The following is a 19,100-nucleotide window of genomic DNA, read 5'->3' as shown; positions in this document are numbered from 1 at the left end:
GAGTAGCGTGACTGCGACGTGGTAACTTGAACTTTTACTACTTTGCTATTGAATTAATTTCTACCTCTCAATAAAAAATGGAATTAATTTCCACATAACTTTTATTTCTCCACACAAATTTTGTGCACCTAATTTAAAATTAATTTAAGTGAATATGGTTAAGATCGGGTTGTTTTTATTACCGCGCCTAAGAATCAAAACCAAAATTTTAAGGACAAAGATATTGATTCAAAGTTGAATAATTCAATTATAATTAAATTAATTTTATATTTTTTAATGTTATATCATATTTTAAGTAATAAATTAATATAAAAGTATAAAAAAATTGGGATTAAAAAATAATTATAAAACACTATTTGTATGTTTTATAAAATAAAAATTAATAATAGTTGATAAAATAATTGATATTTTTGTAAAAATTTAAGTATGTATTTTTATTTATCTTAAAAATATTTTAAATTATAAAGGACCAGTTCAACTCTGATTTCAACTCATTTTGGATCAGTTTGACCGGTTCTTTTACCTGTTTTGAAATGTCGTAGCTTTTAGAGTGTTTGGACCAATGATCAGATCAGTTTCCCGTTGAGTTGGTCAGTCCGGTTTTCAAATCACTGATTAAAACTCAAAAGACAGGTTATGAGTACGTTTTCTGCATTTGTTTTTCTCAAAATTTGTTGTTTCAGATCTGGTTTGACTATCTCGCGTCGCATTCTGCGTTTTTGGTTTGTTCCTATGTAACAATGAAAGGAAGGGCAGAAAGGACATTGGACAAGGAAGAGGGTGAAGAGCACGTGATGGAAGAAGCAAGGGAATTAAGGAGAGGGGCCCGGCCCAAAATACCAAATTCCAAATTAAAGGATTTCTATTGGCATAAGGAGTAGTATTTATATTAGGCAGTTATAGCAGAGTGGGTGTGGAAGAATTATCGTGTGATCCCATTCTCTCTCTGGATCTTCCTTCTTTTTAACATTCTATTCACTTTTGGTGTGGTTACTGTTTTTTTTCTTTTGGTGGTTGTAAACCGTGGTTTCTTATTTTAATGGAGGATAATTCCTAACTATCTCTTGCATTTGTTTTCCTCTGCTACTAAATTCCTTCCATTCTTGCCTTCATTAATTCCCTCATTACATTGGTGCTTTCATTGCTTTATGGCGGACAACACACGCATGAAGGAGCTTACAGGGGATGTCAAAAGTATCCTGGAGATGATGGAAAACTGCAATAAAGAATATACTACTCGGTTTGAGACCTTAGAAACAACACTGGAGATGACACTCAAGGATAAAACTGGAGATCCTGGGAGTACATCATTGGCTATGAACAATCACCTTTTTCAGATTAGGAATGTTAAGATTGATTTTCCCAAATTTGATGGATCAGATGTTTTACAATGGATATTCAAGGCTGAACAGTTTTTTAACTATTATAAAATTCCGGATGAACAACGATTGATTATTGCTTCAATTCACTTGGATAAAGAGGTTGTGCCCTGGTACCAAATGATGACTCGTGAAAATTCATTCAAAACATGGATTGCTTTTACGCGAGCCTTAGAGATAGAATTTGGCCCCTCAACGTATGAATGTCCTAGATCTCAGTTGTTTAAACTCACTCAAATTGGTTCAGTTCAGTCATATTACGTACAGTTCACGACTTTAGCTAATCGAGTACAAGGAATTACACAAGAAGCTCTATTGGATTGCTTTGTGGGAGGATTAAAACCTGATATCAAAAGGGATGTCATTGCACAATCACCTACATCACTCCTTAGAACAGTTTCGTTGGCCAAACTCTATGAAGAGAAATATACACCTAAACCCAAACCTTTTTCTTCTAGTTTTTCTTCCAAAACACAAACTCAAACCTAAACACAAACCAAAACAACCCTCAATCCCTAAAATCCACAAGCTTACCCCCACTATTACCCATACCACCCACCAAACCTATCAATGTTAAGAAAATGACATCGATAGAAATGCAGTTGAGAAGAAAAAGGGGCCTATGCTTTACTTGTGATGACAAGTTTTCCCTTAGCCATCGTTGTCCTAATAAGCAATATTTTGTTCTACAGTGGGAAGAAGAGGATGAACCTGCATTACAACCAGATCCACCAGACGAGGTTGAGACACCTGGTGACCTCAGTTTGCAAGATCATCATTTGTCTTATAATGCTTTAAAATGCTCATCAGGTCTTGGAACAATGAAGTTTCAAGGATCAATAAATGGATTGGGAGTGCAGATTCTACTAGATAGTGGGAGTTTAGATAACTTCCTCTAGCCTAGACTAGCCCAATGCCTGAAGTTACTTGTAAAACCAATTCCTAATTTGCAGGTTCTGGTTGGAAATGGAAATGCCTTGACTGTTGAAGGATTAATTCAAGACTTGAAGGTGAAAATCCAAGGTCATACACTGAAGCTACCAGTGTACCTACTTCCAGTTTCTGGTGTTGATCTAGTGCTTGGGGCTGCATGGTTGGCAACAATTGGGCCTCATCTTTCTGATTATAGTACTCTAACATTGAAGTTTTACTTGGGTAATCAATTTATCACCTTACATGGCGAGAGACCCTCCCTACCACAACAGGCTCAATTTAATCACATGAGAAGAATGCAGCATACGCATGCCATTGCGGAACTATTTACTTTACAATACTCAAGGTTGGATGGTCCACAAGATCAATTATTAGATATACCGGTTGATATGGAACTAGAACTGGCCATGATACTTTACACTTATAGAACAGTCTTTGATGTGCCATCAGGATTACCCCCTAGCAAAATTCGCAATCATTCAATCCCATTGGTTGAAGGTGTTGGACCAGTAAAAGTCAAGCCATATAGGTATCCTCACAGCCGGAAGGATCAGATTGAAGTAATGATAGCTGACATGCTCAAGGAAGGGATTATTGCCCCTAGCACAAGCCCTTTTTCATCTCCAATCATTCTTGTCAAGAAGAAGGATGGCACTTGGAGATTTTGCACAGATTACAGGGCCTTGAATGCCATCACAATCAAAGATAGCTTTCTTATTCCCACTGTTGATGAACTACATGGGGCAGTATATTTCTCAAAGCTTGATTTGAGATCTGGTTATCACCAAATAGTAGTAAATGAGGAGGACGGGCATAAAACAACTTTCAGGACACATCAAGGGCATTATGAATGGCTTGTCATGCCATTTGGGCTCACTAATGCCCCTACTACATTTCAGTCTCTCATGAATGAGGTATTTTAGTGCTATTTAAGGAAATTTGTACTAGTCTTTTTTGATGACATACTTATATACAGTCCAAACTGGTCAGCTCATTTACAGCATTTGGAAACAGTGCTGAAAGTGTTACAACAACATAAGTTGTTTGCCAAATTATCCAAATGTTCATTTGGGTTACAAGAGGTGGATTACTTGGGCCACACAGTATCAGGCAAGGGAGTAACAATGGATCAAGAAAAGGTTCAAGCAGTCTTGAATTGGCCATATCCTACAAATCTGAAGCAATTGAGAGGCTTCCTCGGTCTGACTGGATACTATAGGAAATTTATCAAAGGTTATGCGTCAATCGCAGCTCCTTTATCCAATCTGTTGAAGAAGGAAAACTTTCATTGGAATGACCACACTTCCATGGCTTTTGACAATTTGAAAGCCGCAATTACCAAGGCACCAGTACTGGCATTGCCTGATTTTTCCAAAGCCTTTACATTAGAAACTGATGCCTCTGGTATAGGCATTGGGGCTGTATTGAGTCAGGAACAACACCCAATAGCTTTTTTCTCTAAGAAGCTCACACCTAGGATGCAAAGACAGTTATATAAGGGAGTTCTATGCCATCACAGAAGTAGTTGCAAAATTCAGACATTATTTACTTGGGCACCGATTTGTGATCAAAACTGACCAAAAGAAGCCTCAAGTCACTCACTGAGCAAGCAATCCAAACACCAGAACAACAGAAATGGCTACATAAATTGCTAGGATATGACTTCTCTATTGAATACAAACCAGGCAAAGAGAATTTAGCTGCAAATTCCTTGTCTAGATCATTTTTCATGGCATGGTCTGAACCAAAACTCAAGTTAATTCAGTTGTTGAAAGAGGCAATACAAGTTGATTCTTAGTTGCAGGCCTTAAGGGAGCTATGCTTACAGAACAAAGCACCTGATCCTCACTATTCAGTTCAGGATCAACTACTGTATTGGAAGGGCAGGTTGGTGATTCCTAGTAATCATGAGTTGGTGAAGTGGATTTTGCATGAATTTCACACTTCTTTGATTGGTGGTCATGCTGGAGTGGTCAGGACCTTGTCTAGAATAGCCTCGCAATTCTATTGGAAAGGTATGCATAAAGATGTAAAGGAATTCGTGCAACAATGTTTAACTTGTCAACAAGCTAAAAGTGGCACTATGCTGCCATCAGGGTTATTACAACCTCTCCCTATTCCTATGCAAATTTGGGAAGACCTAGCAATGGATTTCATCATCGGACTTCCTCCTTCTAATGGCTTCACAGTGATATTAGTGGTGATAGATAGACTATCTAAGTATGCCCATTTTTTCACTCTTAAGTCTGATTATAATAGTAAACAAGTTGCTGAAGTGTTTGTCAAAAACATAGTCAAATTGCATGGTTTTCCCAAGTCAATTGTATCAGACAGAGACAAGGCTTTCACTAGTCAGTTTTGGCAACAAATGTTCAAACTCAGTGGCACTACAATCAACTTAACAATTGCTTACCACCCCCAATCAGATGGTCAATCTAAAGCCTTAAACAAATGCCTTGAAATGTACCTGAGATGCTTTACCCATGATTCCCCTAAGGAGTGGGCCAAATTACTGCCTTGGGCGGAATTTTGGTACAACACTGCCTACCATAATAGCAGTGGCATGACACCTTTTAAAGTAGTGTACGACAAAGATCCGCCAAAGTTGACAAGGGGTTCAGTTGATTAGTCATGTTCAATGTCAATAAAAGAGCAACTTATGTTAAGGGACCTCACACTGAGTAAACTCAAACAGAATCTAATCAAAGCTCAGGCACACATGAAAAAATATGTAGATATGAAAAGGAGGCAGGTAGAGTTCAACATGGGTGATTTAGTTTTGGTAAAGTTACAGCCTTACAGACAACACTCAGTTGCTTTAAGGAAGAATCAAATGCTTCCTCCTACAACCAAGATACACCTAGTGTTTCATGCTTCTCAACTTAAGCCATGTAAAGGAGACCATCCTCAGTCGTATATTCCGTTGCCAATTACAAATGATGAGGTAGATTTAGTGATCCAACCAGCAAGGTTTTTGAAAGAAAGAGTGGTAATTAAAGGACAACAACAGGTGCAGCAGAAGTTGGTGCAATGGCAAGGATTTGAAGAGAATCAAGCAACTTGGGAGGATAATGCAGCTCTGCAGCAAGCTTTTCCTGATCTTAACCTTGAGGACAAGGTTCATTTTAAAGGGGGAGGCATTGTAACAATGAAAGGAAGGGCATAAAGGACATTGGACAAGGAAGATGGTGAAGAGCATGTGATGGAAGAAGCAAGGGAATTAAGGAGAGGGGCCCGACCCAAAATACCAAATTCCAAATTGAAGGATTTCTATTGGCACAAGGAGTAGTATTTATATTAGGCAGTTATAGCAGAGTGGGTATGGAGGAATTATCGTGTGATCCCATTCTCTCTCTGGATCTTCCTTCTTTTTAGCATTTTGTTCCCTTTTGGTGCAGTTACTGTTTTTTTCTTTTGGTGGTTGTAAACCGTGGTTTCTTATTTTAATGGAGGATAATTCCTAACTATCTCTTGCATTTGTTTTCCTCTGCTACTAAATTCCTTCCATTCTTGCCTTCATTAATTCCCCCATTACATCCTGCTGTTTAGGTTGAAGCGCAAGGGCACTGGAATCAGAAGGAAACAATCGAAGAAAGTTGTTAAGGATCCTAACAAGCTAAAGAAAGTTGTGTTTTGATTTTGTTAGTTATTGAATTTTTTTTTTGTTTTGATTTTTGTGTTTTGATGGCATAAGGAGAATGATGGCGGTGGGTGGTGACGCCACTGCTGAAGGCAATGGAGTGGTCGTTGGAAATAAGTGAGAGAAGAAGGTAAGAAATATGGAGTGAGAATCTAGTGAGGTGGGTGTATAATAAGCTTGTAATGTAAATTCATCTTATAGTTGTAAAAAAAGTGGTGCGCAATGCTAGAACTGTTCTTTAAAAGATAATTATTTTTTTATGGATAAAAGATAATGGTTTACAAGTATGTAACAATTTAAATTTTGCTAAAACATAAAATAAGTATTAAATAAAATAAAATTTTGGTTTAATGTGATTTTTGTTAGTTATGTTTTGCAATTGTTTTATTTTGTTACAAGTTTTAAAGGTTTCATTCTAATCTTTTATATTTTTCGAAATGTATCGTTTTGTTTTATTTTTTCATTTTTTTGTTATAAATATTAGTGTTATGTTAAATTTTAAAAAAGGATAAAAATGATATATTTTAAAAACATATCATAATGAAACTTTTAAAAGTTAATGCACAAAAACAAAATAAATATGGAATATAATGGAACAAAAGTGACATGAAACATTTTAAAATAATTAATTTTACATAATGATGGCTAATTATCTTCATTTTATTTTTTTAAAAAATAAACAACTACAAAAATCATCATCTCCTCCAACCTCTTTGGTGTGTTTCATTGGAAGATGATTTTGATTGGCCCAACCAGTCAAATCTAATTCACAACCGGACATTATCGGTCTTCTTCTTCGCCTTTGTTTGTAACACCTCAAATCCTAGTATGAAAATATTATTTGGAAACCCTTTTATTTAATTTATTTTTAAAATATGTATTACTAATTTTAATTTCTACTTCCAATTAGCAAAATATTATTTTCTTTCTATTTTTTAACACAAACACGTCATTCAGAAACAATAAATATTCACATCAAATTAAATGAGTGCGGATAAAATAACTTAATCTCCATACATAATTAAAATAACATTAGTAGTGCCATAGGAGAAATAATACGAATACGGCCCATACCACTATGAAAGTAAGCAAAATAAACCATACACCACTACTACAACAAAATACATGTCCTTAGAGAAAACATCTCTTAAAATACATCAAAATCAGTAAAAGAAACTTAGGATCAGAGTAGACCACTATCATACTAGAAGTACTAAATTATTTAAGACGTGTCCTCAAAAGGATCATCACTCTCCTCCTTGGACATTGGCTCTAACTCCCATAGAAGTTCCTTGTACTTTTTGATCTCCTTGGTCGACATGTTTGAATAGTCTCCCTAATCCTTTGTAACTTCAATGGGGTGCATTGGCTCCATGTTGTATCTGAGAACGTTGCCCCGCCCATCATACTCCATCGGAGTCAATAAGAATTCCAAATTATGACGAGGTTTTTCTAGTCCAAGATACACACAAAATTCCTCATAATAACAGAGCTTTGAGTGAGATGTAAATTCCCATGAGATAAGTTGGTTAACATGTGGTCTACAATAGCAAGCACTGCATCTGAATTCTCTACCAGCATGAAGTGGACTAGGGTATGACAGGTGTAACACGTAGTTTGTGTTATTGCACACGACCATACTCACTCTTGTTGCAAGCTACACCATGCCTGCAGGTGCATTAGTGTCCTCGACATCATCAGTACCTGAAAGTTGTTGGTTGTAAACAACCTAATTAATCACTACGTGTGGTTTTTCTAAGCAACCAACACTCGAGAAATCCTAAGCACATTACTAACACACTTGTCACCTATTAGAGCCCAGCCTCTACTACCAATCCTCCCAGGTCTTGATAGTCTAATACATTTAGGTAGATGACAGTCTAAAGTGATCACTATATATGGATACAATGTACACCAATCCTCAAGCTCCCAACTCAAAAAACATAGTCTCGCAGTCTGTTAAGAGTAGCAAAATGAGATTTGTAAGTTCCCCCTTCCAAATGAGTACTCCAAATTGCCTGTAGTCACCACTTGTTAATTTCTCCTAGTTCTTTGAACCTCTTCGCCCACTATACCTAGTGTATCTCTGTCCTTCATTCATTTCCTTAACATAATCTCACTTTCTCACAAAAGAAATAAAATCATTGATTCCTTACTCTTTATCCAATCCTCTTGACTTTTATCATTGTATCATGTACATTGCCCTCATGCCACATGCATTAACTGTTGGACAAGTGACCTCAATAACTTAAAAGGGGGGTGAATTAAGTTTAAAATTTTTTCCCGATTAATCAAGTTTTAATTCCTTTTTTAAATCTATATGTTCAGAATATTGAAGATGAAGATGAAGATGCAAACTATTTCAACAATATTCTTCAAGTATGTAAGATAAAAATATGCGAGATAAAATAACCAAGATAGGGAAGAAAGAAATGCAAACTCGTTTTATCCTGGTTCAGCCACTTCCTATGCCTACATCCAGTCCTCAAGCAACCCACTTTAGATTTTTCACTAACTTTGTAAAACTCTTTACAACTTCTAAACAACCTTGGGATTCCTCTCCTTTGTGTTCAAGATTCTCACAAGTCAAGAGACAAACAGTCTCTTGATTACAACAATGCTTTTTAGAAAGTATAGAAGATTTTATCTCTTTTTAGAGATGATTGTTAGACAAGTGGCCTCAGATATCTTAAGAAAGGGGGTTGAATTAAGATATTGCAAATTATTTCCCCAATTAAAATTCTATTTCAATTTCAATGCAAGTTGCAAGTTCCCTTAAAAATGAACTCTTAAATAATGACTCAAATAGAACAATCTGAATATAAATATAAAGCAATAATAAATAAACGAGTTTAAGGGAAGAGAAAGTGCAAACTCAGATTTATACTGGTTCGGCCACACCCTTGTGTCTACGTCCAGTCCCCAAGTAACCCGCTTGAGAGTTCCACTATCTTGTAAAATCCTTTTACAAGTTTTGAACACACAAGGACAATCCTTCCTTTGTGTTCAGATTTCTTTACAACAAGAGACCATCGGTCTCTCAATCCCCTTTGAGAATTTAGAAAGAAGAGAACAATAAATCTCTCTTGAAAGAAATAGATTGTACAATTTGAGCACTCAATTAATTCCTTATTGAATTGCAAGTGTATTGGCCAAGGAATTCTTAAGAGGATGAAATGTTTTTGCTCTTTGAGAGAATAAGACTTTTTGTTATGAAAAACTCTGATCAAATTCGTGTTTCAAGTCACATATATATAGACCTTTGGTGGCCATGTAAAAACCATTTGAAAAGATGTGACTCTTAGAAATAATTTTCTGAAAATCTCCTCTGGTAATCGATTACAGGATTTGTGTAATCGATTACAGGTTTTAAAATTTGAATTAAAACGTTTATTAACTCTTGGTAATCGATTACCAATATTGTGTAATCAATTACAAAGTCTAAAATTTGAATTCAAATTTCTTAATAGTTGTTGTAAATCATTTTTGGCCACTGGTAATCAATTACATCCTCTGGTAATCGATTACCAGAGAGTAAATCTCTTGAAAAAGACTTTTTAACTTAAATTACTTGGCCAAACCTTTTGCTATTTCAATTAGGAATTCCCTTCCTAAAATACTAGTGATCATCTTGATGTTGTGTCTTGTATTCTTGAATCATTATCTTGAATTAAACTTGAAAAGCGCATTTGCATCAAATCATCATGATCATCATCAAAACATCAAAGTCATTTGCTTCTACAATGATGATACAAGTTGAAGATCTTAGAAGAATACTCAATTGATTTGCAAGTGTTTGGCCAATGATTTGTTTTTGAGAGAATATGTCACTTAGGTTCTGATGGAAAACTCTAAAGATTTTCATAGACAAGTCATATATTTATAGACCCTTAGTGACTTTTCAAAAACTTTTGAAGAGATGTGACTTTTCATAATATTTTTCAAACATTCTCTCACTGATAATCGATTACAACTTCTTGGTAATTGATTACACAATTATGTTTTAAAAGGTTATGACTTTTCAAAGTTAATTTTATGAAGTTTCTTCACTGGTAATCGATTACAACATTTAAAATTAAAATTTCAAAATCCTTTTAGAAAAAGCCTTTATGCAATCTGTCTCTGGTAATCGATTGCAATACTTGGTAATCGATTACCAGTGCAAAAACCCTTATTTTTATGCTGGTAAAACATCTTTTAAAGCTTTATATAATCATTTGAAAATCAAGCTTTGTGGCCAAACCTTATTAACCAATGTGAGATTCTTTTAACAAATAAACTTAGTCTTTATCTAACTCTTGATCTTAGTTTCTTGATCTTGAATTAAAGCTTGAAGTAATCTTGGTCTTTGACATCATCAAAACCTGTATACATACATTCACATTAACGATCTCATACATGCAAATAAACAAGAGAGAGAGAGAGAGACGAGGCTCAGAACAACGTATTACAATTGTGGCTCCTTAAGCGATAGAAATCACTTGTCACACAAAACAATCGGGCAACATAACGACTATAGTTACAATCATCCAACATTCATAACAAACAATTTGTCGAGGGTCGAACACCCCCGGATCCAAACCACAACACGTACAAATAAAATAACAATATACAAATATATAGCAGTATGTAAATTCACAAACCCCATATATAATTGTCGAAGTTCACAATCTATTGATCTTACCATTCAATAATAATAATAATAATATACATGTGTCTTAGAGATTCTATCAACAGAAAATCAACATAATTCAAGACATACAATAGTTGTCAGGTTTGACAATTTATCATAGCAATAATATAGTAAATTAATCAAAAATTCCAAAATAAATAATCCTAAGGTAACTTTATCCAGAAGCACAGATTCTATGCTAAGCAATTTGCAGTTTAAAATTACTCTGTCGCTTAGTTTTACAAAGTTTTGCTCCTACACTTATTTTCAGTGTTCTAGGTGCTCTGGGAATTGGTTTTTCAAAAATCTTATATGCTACCCTATATTTTCACACGTAACAAACTCATTTTTGAAGTCAAATCTTTGATAATAACAGTCCATATATCCATAGCGGTCAGTTCTATTTTGTTATAGATTTTGATCTTGCAAAAACTCCTTAAACTTGGTTTATTCATATCGTTTGCTAGAAAACTCCAATTTAAGTGAAATTTAAGGTTGACCCTAAGTTTTAACACCCAAAGAACTCATTTTAAACCTTAAAACTTCAAGAAAAACTACCTATTACATAGTTTCAGTCAGGGTAGTAGATACAAATATTTTGAATATTAGTACAACATGCAATGAAGCCTAGCTTCCAAAGATAACAAGATCAGGGTTCAAGGAGTGGAATTACCCCCCTTATCTTGAATGAAGCTTGTACAAAATGGTCAAAGGAACAAGGAACTCAGATCTTGAAGTCCCAAGCTTCAAAAGATGAAAAATAAATTTTGGAACAAAAAATAAGAGCTTTGCACGAAAATGATGGAGAAACAAGAAGAAAGGTTAAGAGTTTCTTACCAAAGCTTTGAGAGAAGAATTCTTAAGAACACTAGTATGGTACTTGGAAGAAGAAGAAAATGGATATCTCTCCTCCCTTAAAGAGCTCGTGCAAGAGGTTGAAGATGGAGGTTCCAAGTTTTGATTTTTGGGAGAAATGATGAGATAAGATTCAAGGTTGGTGATAGGCTCAATTTGACAAGCATGAAAGATCATTTGATGACCATGGTGGATGTGCCAAAGGTGGCGATAAGTGGGTGTTTTTGCTTTTGAATTTTTAACCAAAAATGGATGAAGTAGACATAAGAAAAAATGGTAAAAACTATTTTTTACCAAAACTAGTAAATCTTATCTTAAATGTCTAGATTAATGTGCTAACTTTCTAGATTATTGTACTAATCTTCCTAGGTGTGAACAACCAATTTAGTTCACCTTTTTTCTCTTTAAAGTGATATTGCTAATTTCAAATTAAGCAACCTTTTCATTATTTGTTTTCTTTTAGTATTTCATTAATCCATCCTTCAATTTTCTTCATATTTAGAAGAAGTTTTTTATTCCATTTGTCAAAATGAGCATGTTCTACCCTGTTCTATCCCCTGCCTCCTATTGGGCGACACCACCCTATGGTTCAAAGGCCTGCTTGGACAAAGTGAAATTATTACCATTGTGAATAAAACAATGATTCAAAGCCCTTATAAATAAGGGAAGAAACCAACAAAAGTGGGGCGAGAAGAATATCAGAAAAATAACCTACCAAATGCTAACAAAATTAGAAAGGAAGGAAGAACCTTTGTAATCAATTGAGGAGAAAAAAACAAGAATCACAGAGAGACAAACACAGGTAAGCATCTTCCTCCTTCTCAGGCATCACCTTCAAGTATCTCTTCCTTTTTTCTCAAACTTTCCTTTCACATAGATACTTTGCCTTTGTGATTCTGCAAGCACTACACAATTAAAACAACAAATAGACATAATGAATTGAATTTAACAATAGAATATGATATCATAAACATAAAAAAGAAGAATTAAATTAGAAAAGGAAAATATAGAAAAAATCAAACAAAACATAACAGAGAAATTTGTTCTCACTACCATTGACGGCGGGTTGTAACTCTGACCAACAACCATTTGATGGTGGCAGTTTCCTTCTTTTCCTTTTTTGTTCTCTCTTGCTTCCTTGCGCTTTGTTGGTCACCACGAAGAGTCGCCGCAACGGTGACATCACAATAGATATCTCCCCTTCTTTACATCATGCATTCCCCAAAATGATACCCATTGATGTCGTGCCGCGATGACACAGTCTTCTTTCGTCACTCCCATTCTGTCCCTACGCTGGGATGAGCCATTGTGACAATAATGCCTCTACGCGGCTCTCTTCCCCTTCCCCATCTCAGTGTACCTCCATCACATGTTTTGTGGTGGTGCTTCTATCTACAACAATACCCGCCACCATCCACCACTGTTGTGCCACAATGACTCAACTCCTTTTCAAGATCTAACCGTGCATATCAAAGAAAGAGAAAAGGTGTTATGGCTCCAAGTCTGAGTGTTGTTGTCCCTTTTGAACGTATAAATTGGGTTGGGCCTATTTCCTGTAAAAGCAACAACCTTTTTTCTTTTGAGTGTATTAAAACATGATTATATAATTTACAATACTATATATATATATATATATATATATATATATATATATATTTAAATAACATGAAAATTTTCGATTGTCATAAAATACAAAATCCCACCAAAACATATTATAAAGAAGGTTTGTTCTTTAATACTTATTATAATAATAAAGCTTGCAATATAATTCTAAATAAAAAAGTAATAAAATAATAAATAATCAATCTTTATTAAAATGAATTTGCATTAAATTAATAGCAATTCAATTTTAAAGATTAAATCTCATTTTATTGTGAATAATTTCAATTTCTATAATTTGAGTCACTAATTTATTTAGATTACATTGATCACAATTTTTTTTAATAAAAAGGATAATTAAATGATATATGTTTTCGTCTCTTATAATCTGCGCGAGGATTCAAGTCATGAACTTGTTATGTTCAAAGTTATTTTAATAATAATAATAGCATCAACTAGAATTTTTTTCTTTAAAAAAAAGAGATAATTAGATGTAGCATCTTTTGTCTCTTAAAATTTTTGACTTTGTGAGTTGAGATAACGTGACGTAGTTGAAATTATTTCTCATTTACCAATTTTTTTTATAATAATAATAATGAAAATAATTACTTAAAATCTTTAAACAAATATATTTCACAAAACAATAATAATAATAATTTTGAACTATTAAAAGGTAATGGATTAGTTGGATGTGACATCCTCCTTACCACTTGAAATTCCAAAACACAAGTTGCAATGGTTTGATGTCTAAAAAATTTCTAAAAAAAGTTAAAATAACTACGTGATTAAAGAATTAACTTTCATGTGACACTTCAATCGATCCTATTTTGAGGACAAATAAGTTGTGACAACCCAAATGTCCTACAATAGTAAAAATAAAAAAAGTAAAACACATAACAATTCAAGAACTATGTAGACTCTGATTTTTCCATTATACTTGAAGATACCTAGGACTAGGGAATTACCCTGTCAAGTCATATAAAATAAAATACAATAATTGTCAAAATTAAAAATAAAATAAAAATAAAAATAATTGGATGAATAAATTCAAAGTCTTTGTTATAATTAATTCTTAGTTGTATTTTAAGGTGAGATAATGATAACTGCGAAATATAAGCTAATTTGATAGTCAATTTAGATTAATAAGTAGGTGTAATTTCTTTACTTTATTATTATTTTTAATGAAATAATGAAGAAATTAACATCTTTGTTATTTTTTATTAGCAAAAATCAAAAGAAGAAGATTTCAAGTGCTTTAAAGGAAAAATTGATGCAAAAACTAAAAGAAAAAACCTTGAAGAAAAAACAGGAAGAATTGAAAAGCCTGCTTAACGCATAAGACATGCCCAAAACGCACTCTCGCTTAGCACGAAAAAGGCTCACGAAGAAGCCCAAAGGCGCGCTTAGCTTGAAAGCCCACACTAAGCGTGAAGTCAGCGTGAAAAGTAAGCTACTTGGTGTTTATATAAGGAGGAGGAAGCAGAAGGAAACACAGAGTCTCAGAGCTATCAAAAGCCCGAGGTTTATCCCTTAGGGGAAACCCTTTTTCCTTAACCATTCCCCTTTTCTTATTACTAGTCATCTATCACCTTCTTCCATCTACATCAAGCCCCCTAAAGTGTAAAAGCCTCTCATGACTATGAGAGGCTAAACCCTCCTTAGTTGGAGCCTAACAGCCAAAACCCCTTGTAATGTAACTGCTCTTCTTATCTATTAATACAATTTCTATTTCTATTGTTCTTTCCTATTTTTCATTGTTATTGTGTGGTTTGACCATCCATGCATCTGTTTTAGGGGTTATTCATTGGAAAAATGGTAATGTCTAAAGAACTGGGAAAGGACATCTCAACATTGCATTTCTAGGAATAGAGTTACTTTGTTGTGTCTCTGCATACATCTTTATACTTAATGTTGTTTATTATTTCATCTTTGCAAAGGGGTTTGGGAGAGAGAATACATAAATTAGGCTCTTTAGCGTGAGGGATCCGGGTTGAGCATATTAGATGTGAGTGAAAATTGGGAAAACATTTAATAGAGAAGACCATTAATATTGTATCAAGGGTAGGTAGACATGCTAGAGCCAACATTATCATATTCTGAACTCATCTTTTGCATGTAAGCTATTGTTTAATTTTCTTGTTATCTTTTCCTTTTTGCCCTTTTTGCTTCAAATTTCACATTTACAATTTATTGTCTCTGTCTTCTTCTCTTTCTTTTCATTGCTTTATAATTGGGTTTGTATCACTTAAGTACAACCATAGTCCCTGTGGATTCGACACTTGGACTTCCATTTTAATCTTTACTACTTGTGATAAAATTGGTACATTTGTTAATCAGTTAACAAATAAATATTTTAAAAGTTATTTGTTTAATTAATTAAAGGTCACCGTTTTTAAAAAAATATGGACGTCATAGGGTGCTAACCCTTTCTTGCACGTAATGGATCCCCGAACCCAAATCTGGTTTTCGAAGACTATTCTTCATATAAAAAGGTTTCCCAATGTTTTCCTAGTAAAAAATATTGGTGACGACTTCTTAACAATTCAAAACTTTATCGTTTTGAGTTCACTTACACAAAGACAAATTCACTTAGAGTTCACTTACACAAAGACAAATTACACTGCGACTCAATGTTCAATACAATCTTTGCATCGATAAAAATATAGCTTAGATAATTTATATTTCTTTGTCAAGCTTCACTAAACCACACACACACACATACTAAGCTAAAAAAATGTTGATTAAAAACATATAATCATTGCAATTAAATACATACATGCACAAATGACATAACACAAAATTTTCTCTATTGAGTTGTAATTTTATAGTGTGTTACATCATCAATGCATTGTTGTTGGCGGCGGTGACAGGAAGGTTGTTGTCGTTTGGTGAGATGATAATTCTAGCCGTGTACAGAGTTTATGGAAGAGAGGGTGGGGCAACAGTCTTTTATGGTCGATGTCGAGAGGCAGAGCGACGAAATGAGAAGGAACCCTTTGTGGTTGAGAATAATTGGTGAATGAGATTATTATCGTTATTAAATGATTAAATTGAATAATAATGATGATGATGATAAGAATAGAAGGTTGTTTTTGTTTGTGGTTTCAACTTTCAAATCCATCTTTTTATAATTTACTTGATGATTTTTAATTTTTTAAATAAAAATGTTTGTGGTGGTTTTTAGTCGTCACTATGTTAGTTTAACTATTTTAAAATTTAAAACACTAATAGACATTAACGTTTTTAACAAAAAATAGAAAAAAAAGACCTAAGCCATATATTTTGAAAACATAAAGAACAAAAATAAAACGTTTAAAACATAATGTACCAAAGTGAAATAAATACAAAACATAATGAACTAAAAGTGACATTAAACCATTTTAAAATTTAAAAGTTAATAGAATACTAACGTTTGTAACATAAAATTAAAAAAAAATCAAAATGATACATTTCAAAAATATAAAAGATTAAAATGAAACTTTGAACTTAACACATCAAAAACAAAATAATTGTGAAACATGATCAACACATAATAACTTTAAATCTAAAATTTCGTGCAAAAAAAATATAAGAAAAAAATTGATATACATGACGACAAATATTGACTGCATTATTGAGCTTCATTTTACACATGAATTACATCTTCCCAAACATTCAGCACGAACTGATATTATACACCTTTACAACACGAATCAAAAGATCACCGGTAAATATGCTTCTCTGTTGTCTTTAGTAGTTAGCCTGTGAACAAGAACAAGTAAACCATAAATTAACATATTTGTCAACATATATAATTATTCAGCGGTTAGGGTACGTGTTGATTAAATAAAATACAAATTATTATAAATATTTTTATATCTATCTTTTGATTCTCACAAATAAAAAAATAATTATCCAAATAATGATTTAATTAGAACAATGCAGTTGTAAAGGTACAATGCAATAAAATGAATCTGTGTACAGTCTAACTTTTAGTTGACTTACGGCTCAAATTGAGTCATGTCTATTCCAAATTCTCAATTACATATTAGGCATGACATGACTGAATTTAAACCATTAAATAGAGATAAAAAAAACTACACACGTTCTATCGATTACATTTCTCTACAAGACTGTAATTATACGCTAATTATTTTTATTCAGCATAATTAAAATTTTTGCCATTTCGCTAAAATCTTGAGGTATTTCCATGGTTATAGGACTAAATTTCGATTCGGAACTAAATAACACTTAGAGTTTATCATCCTTTTCCAATGATATATTCTGCAAAAATCGAATAGGAATCTTTTCTTACAAACTCGGTCAAGGTGTACACATTATTAACCGAGTTATATTTATTGGGTGTAACTATGGTAAATTTAAATCTCCAAATAATACACCATTTTAAAAAAGTTCTTATCATGTTGGCATTAAATTTAAAGATTGAAGTATAGAATTTTGTTCATTGAAAGACTTAATTACGATCAAAGAGTAGAACAATATTTGCATTCATAATGATAGCTAGCAGTTAAAAAAAGAAATTATCTTAGACTTGGTTATGCTAGCTTGCAATTGCGTGGCTAATTAATTTTGTGCATTGATAATGCTAACACCTTAGGAGTTAGGATGCAGTCATACTCACAGGGTGCAGCATAAGGGGCATCACCGATGAGCTTGAATTCCTGTATCTCCTTGAAGTCCAACCATGGCTTCACCCAAACCTTGGTCTCATAAACTTTATTCTTCTCTCCATCCTTGGCCTCTAGAGTGATATAGTACAGCATTCCAGAAACCACTTGCTGTTTCACATTTACCACCTTCACAAATTCCAGAACTGCATTCTACACCATTTTTTATGAAAAAATAAATAATCAAATAAATGACCAGGAGAAAAAGAATTGTATCTATTTAAACGAAATTCTGTTTGATTTGGATAAAAATGTTTTTGTTTTTTATTTTTAAATTAAAAATCTTATGTTCTTTTTATTTTATTATTTTTTAAAAATTATATACAAAATGGTGAAAATAATAATAAAAACTACATTTAAAAGTAAGAAACAAATAAAAAGAAAGGTATTTATTTTTAAAGATTTATATTTTTAACTTTTGAAAAGAAATATCAAATCAACAACATGTTTAAGGAAATTTTTCTCAAAAATCTTATCTAATAATCGATTTATTTTGAATTTATTTTTCATTAAAATTAATTTTATAAAATGAAGTGTAAATATTCTATATTAGATGAAAAATTTATATACCATTGATATATCGTTTAATTTGATAAAATATTTACTTTTTTTAATTTTAATTATAAAAATGTTACCTTAATTACTTTCATTCTGTTTCATGTTTTAATTTTTTTTAATAAAACAACTATTTATTATCATTTTTCATATATACATTTTTCTTAAAACAGAAAACAAAATAAAAATATAACGTCATTTTTTTCAATTCAAAGAAACATGATTGATCCAAAAGGCAAAAGCTAGCAAAGGAAAACTATTTTGTTCACGTTAGGAATTTCTTAAAAACACTTATGGCTATTTTTTAATCATATATAACAAATTAACAACTGCATATATACATGCAAAGCTAGCAAAGGGAAAAAGGAAAATCTACGTTACTACGTGTACCTCTTTCTTATTATGCTCATCAACAGCAAAATGAGCGAGCCTATCGATGGTAGCACTGTCTTGGCTTCCCTCCACTTGGCTAATGCCTCCTATCATTGCCATTCTCTTCCTCTCAGTCTCTTTCTTGAATATATGTTACGAGATAGTGATCGATGTTTTTAGTAATATATATATAGAGAGAGAGATCAAGGCTCCCTTTAGACTTTAGACTAATCTATAAAATTGTATATATCTTGGTCAAATTGCGCGTAGCAAACTTGTGTGCGGCTTAAGTTTTGTAATTTGTTGGTTTTATATTGCAAACCATCATCTGCTCTGATAGGTGATTTTGTATTGTAGACTGACCAATTAATGCAAGAAGAATTCTATTATCTAAGTGTTCTCATCTTGTCAATTATTTTATGCTAGAT

At 33.0% G+C, this 19,100-nt stretch overlaps 1 protein-coding gene across 4 annotated transcripts; it reads right to left on the bottom strand.

Annotated features, from left to right (window-relative positions):
- Window positions 1–16,538: 16,538 nt before the first annotated feature.
- LOC114395977 (cysteine proteinase inhibitor-like) lies at window positions 16,539–18,848 on the bottom strand. 4 transcript variants are annotated; one of them, XM_028357857.1, is made up of 3 exons: window positions 18,691–18,845; window positions 17,700–17,898; window positions 16,539–16,819 (listed from the first exon to the last, which is right to left on the bottom strand). In XM_028357857.1, the coding sequence occupies exons 1-3, from the start codon at window positions 18,790–18,792 to the stop codon at window positions 16,815–16,817; spliced, it is 306 nt and encodes a 101-aa protein (XP_028213658.1). In that variant the 5' UTR covers window positions 18,793–18,845; the 3' UTR covers window positions 16,539–16,814. The 4 variants fall into 4 exon arrangements, with proteins under 4 accessions (XP_028213658.1, XP_028213654.1, XP_028213657.1 ...); XM_028357853.1 differs by having other exon boundaries at window positions 16,603–16,832; window positions 18,691–18,848; XM_028357856.1 differs by having other exon boundaries at window positions 16,603–16,832; window positions 17,696–17,898; window positions 18,691–18,847.
- Between the last annotated feature and the right edge of the window lie 252 nt (window positions 18,849–19,100).

Source organism: Glycine soja, chromosome 18 (genome assembly GCF_004193775.1).
Source record: "Glycine soja cultivar W05 chromosome 18, ASM419377v2, whole genome shotgun sequence".
NCBI lineage: Eukaryota > Viridiplantae > Streptophyta > Magnoliopsida > Fabales > Fabaceae > Glycine > Glycine soja.
The sequence above is the reverse complement of the archived record's forward strand: the minus strand, read 5'-3'. Positions and strand labels throughout refer to the sequence as shown.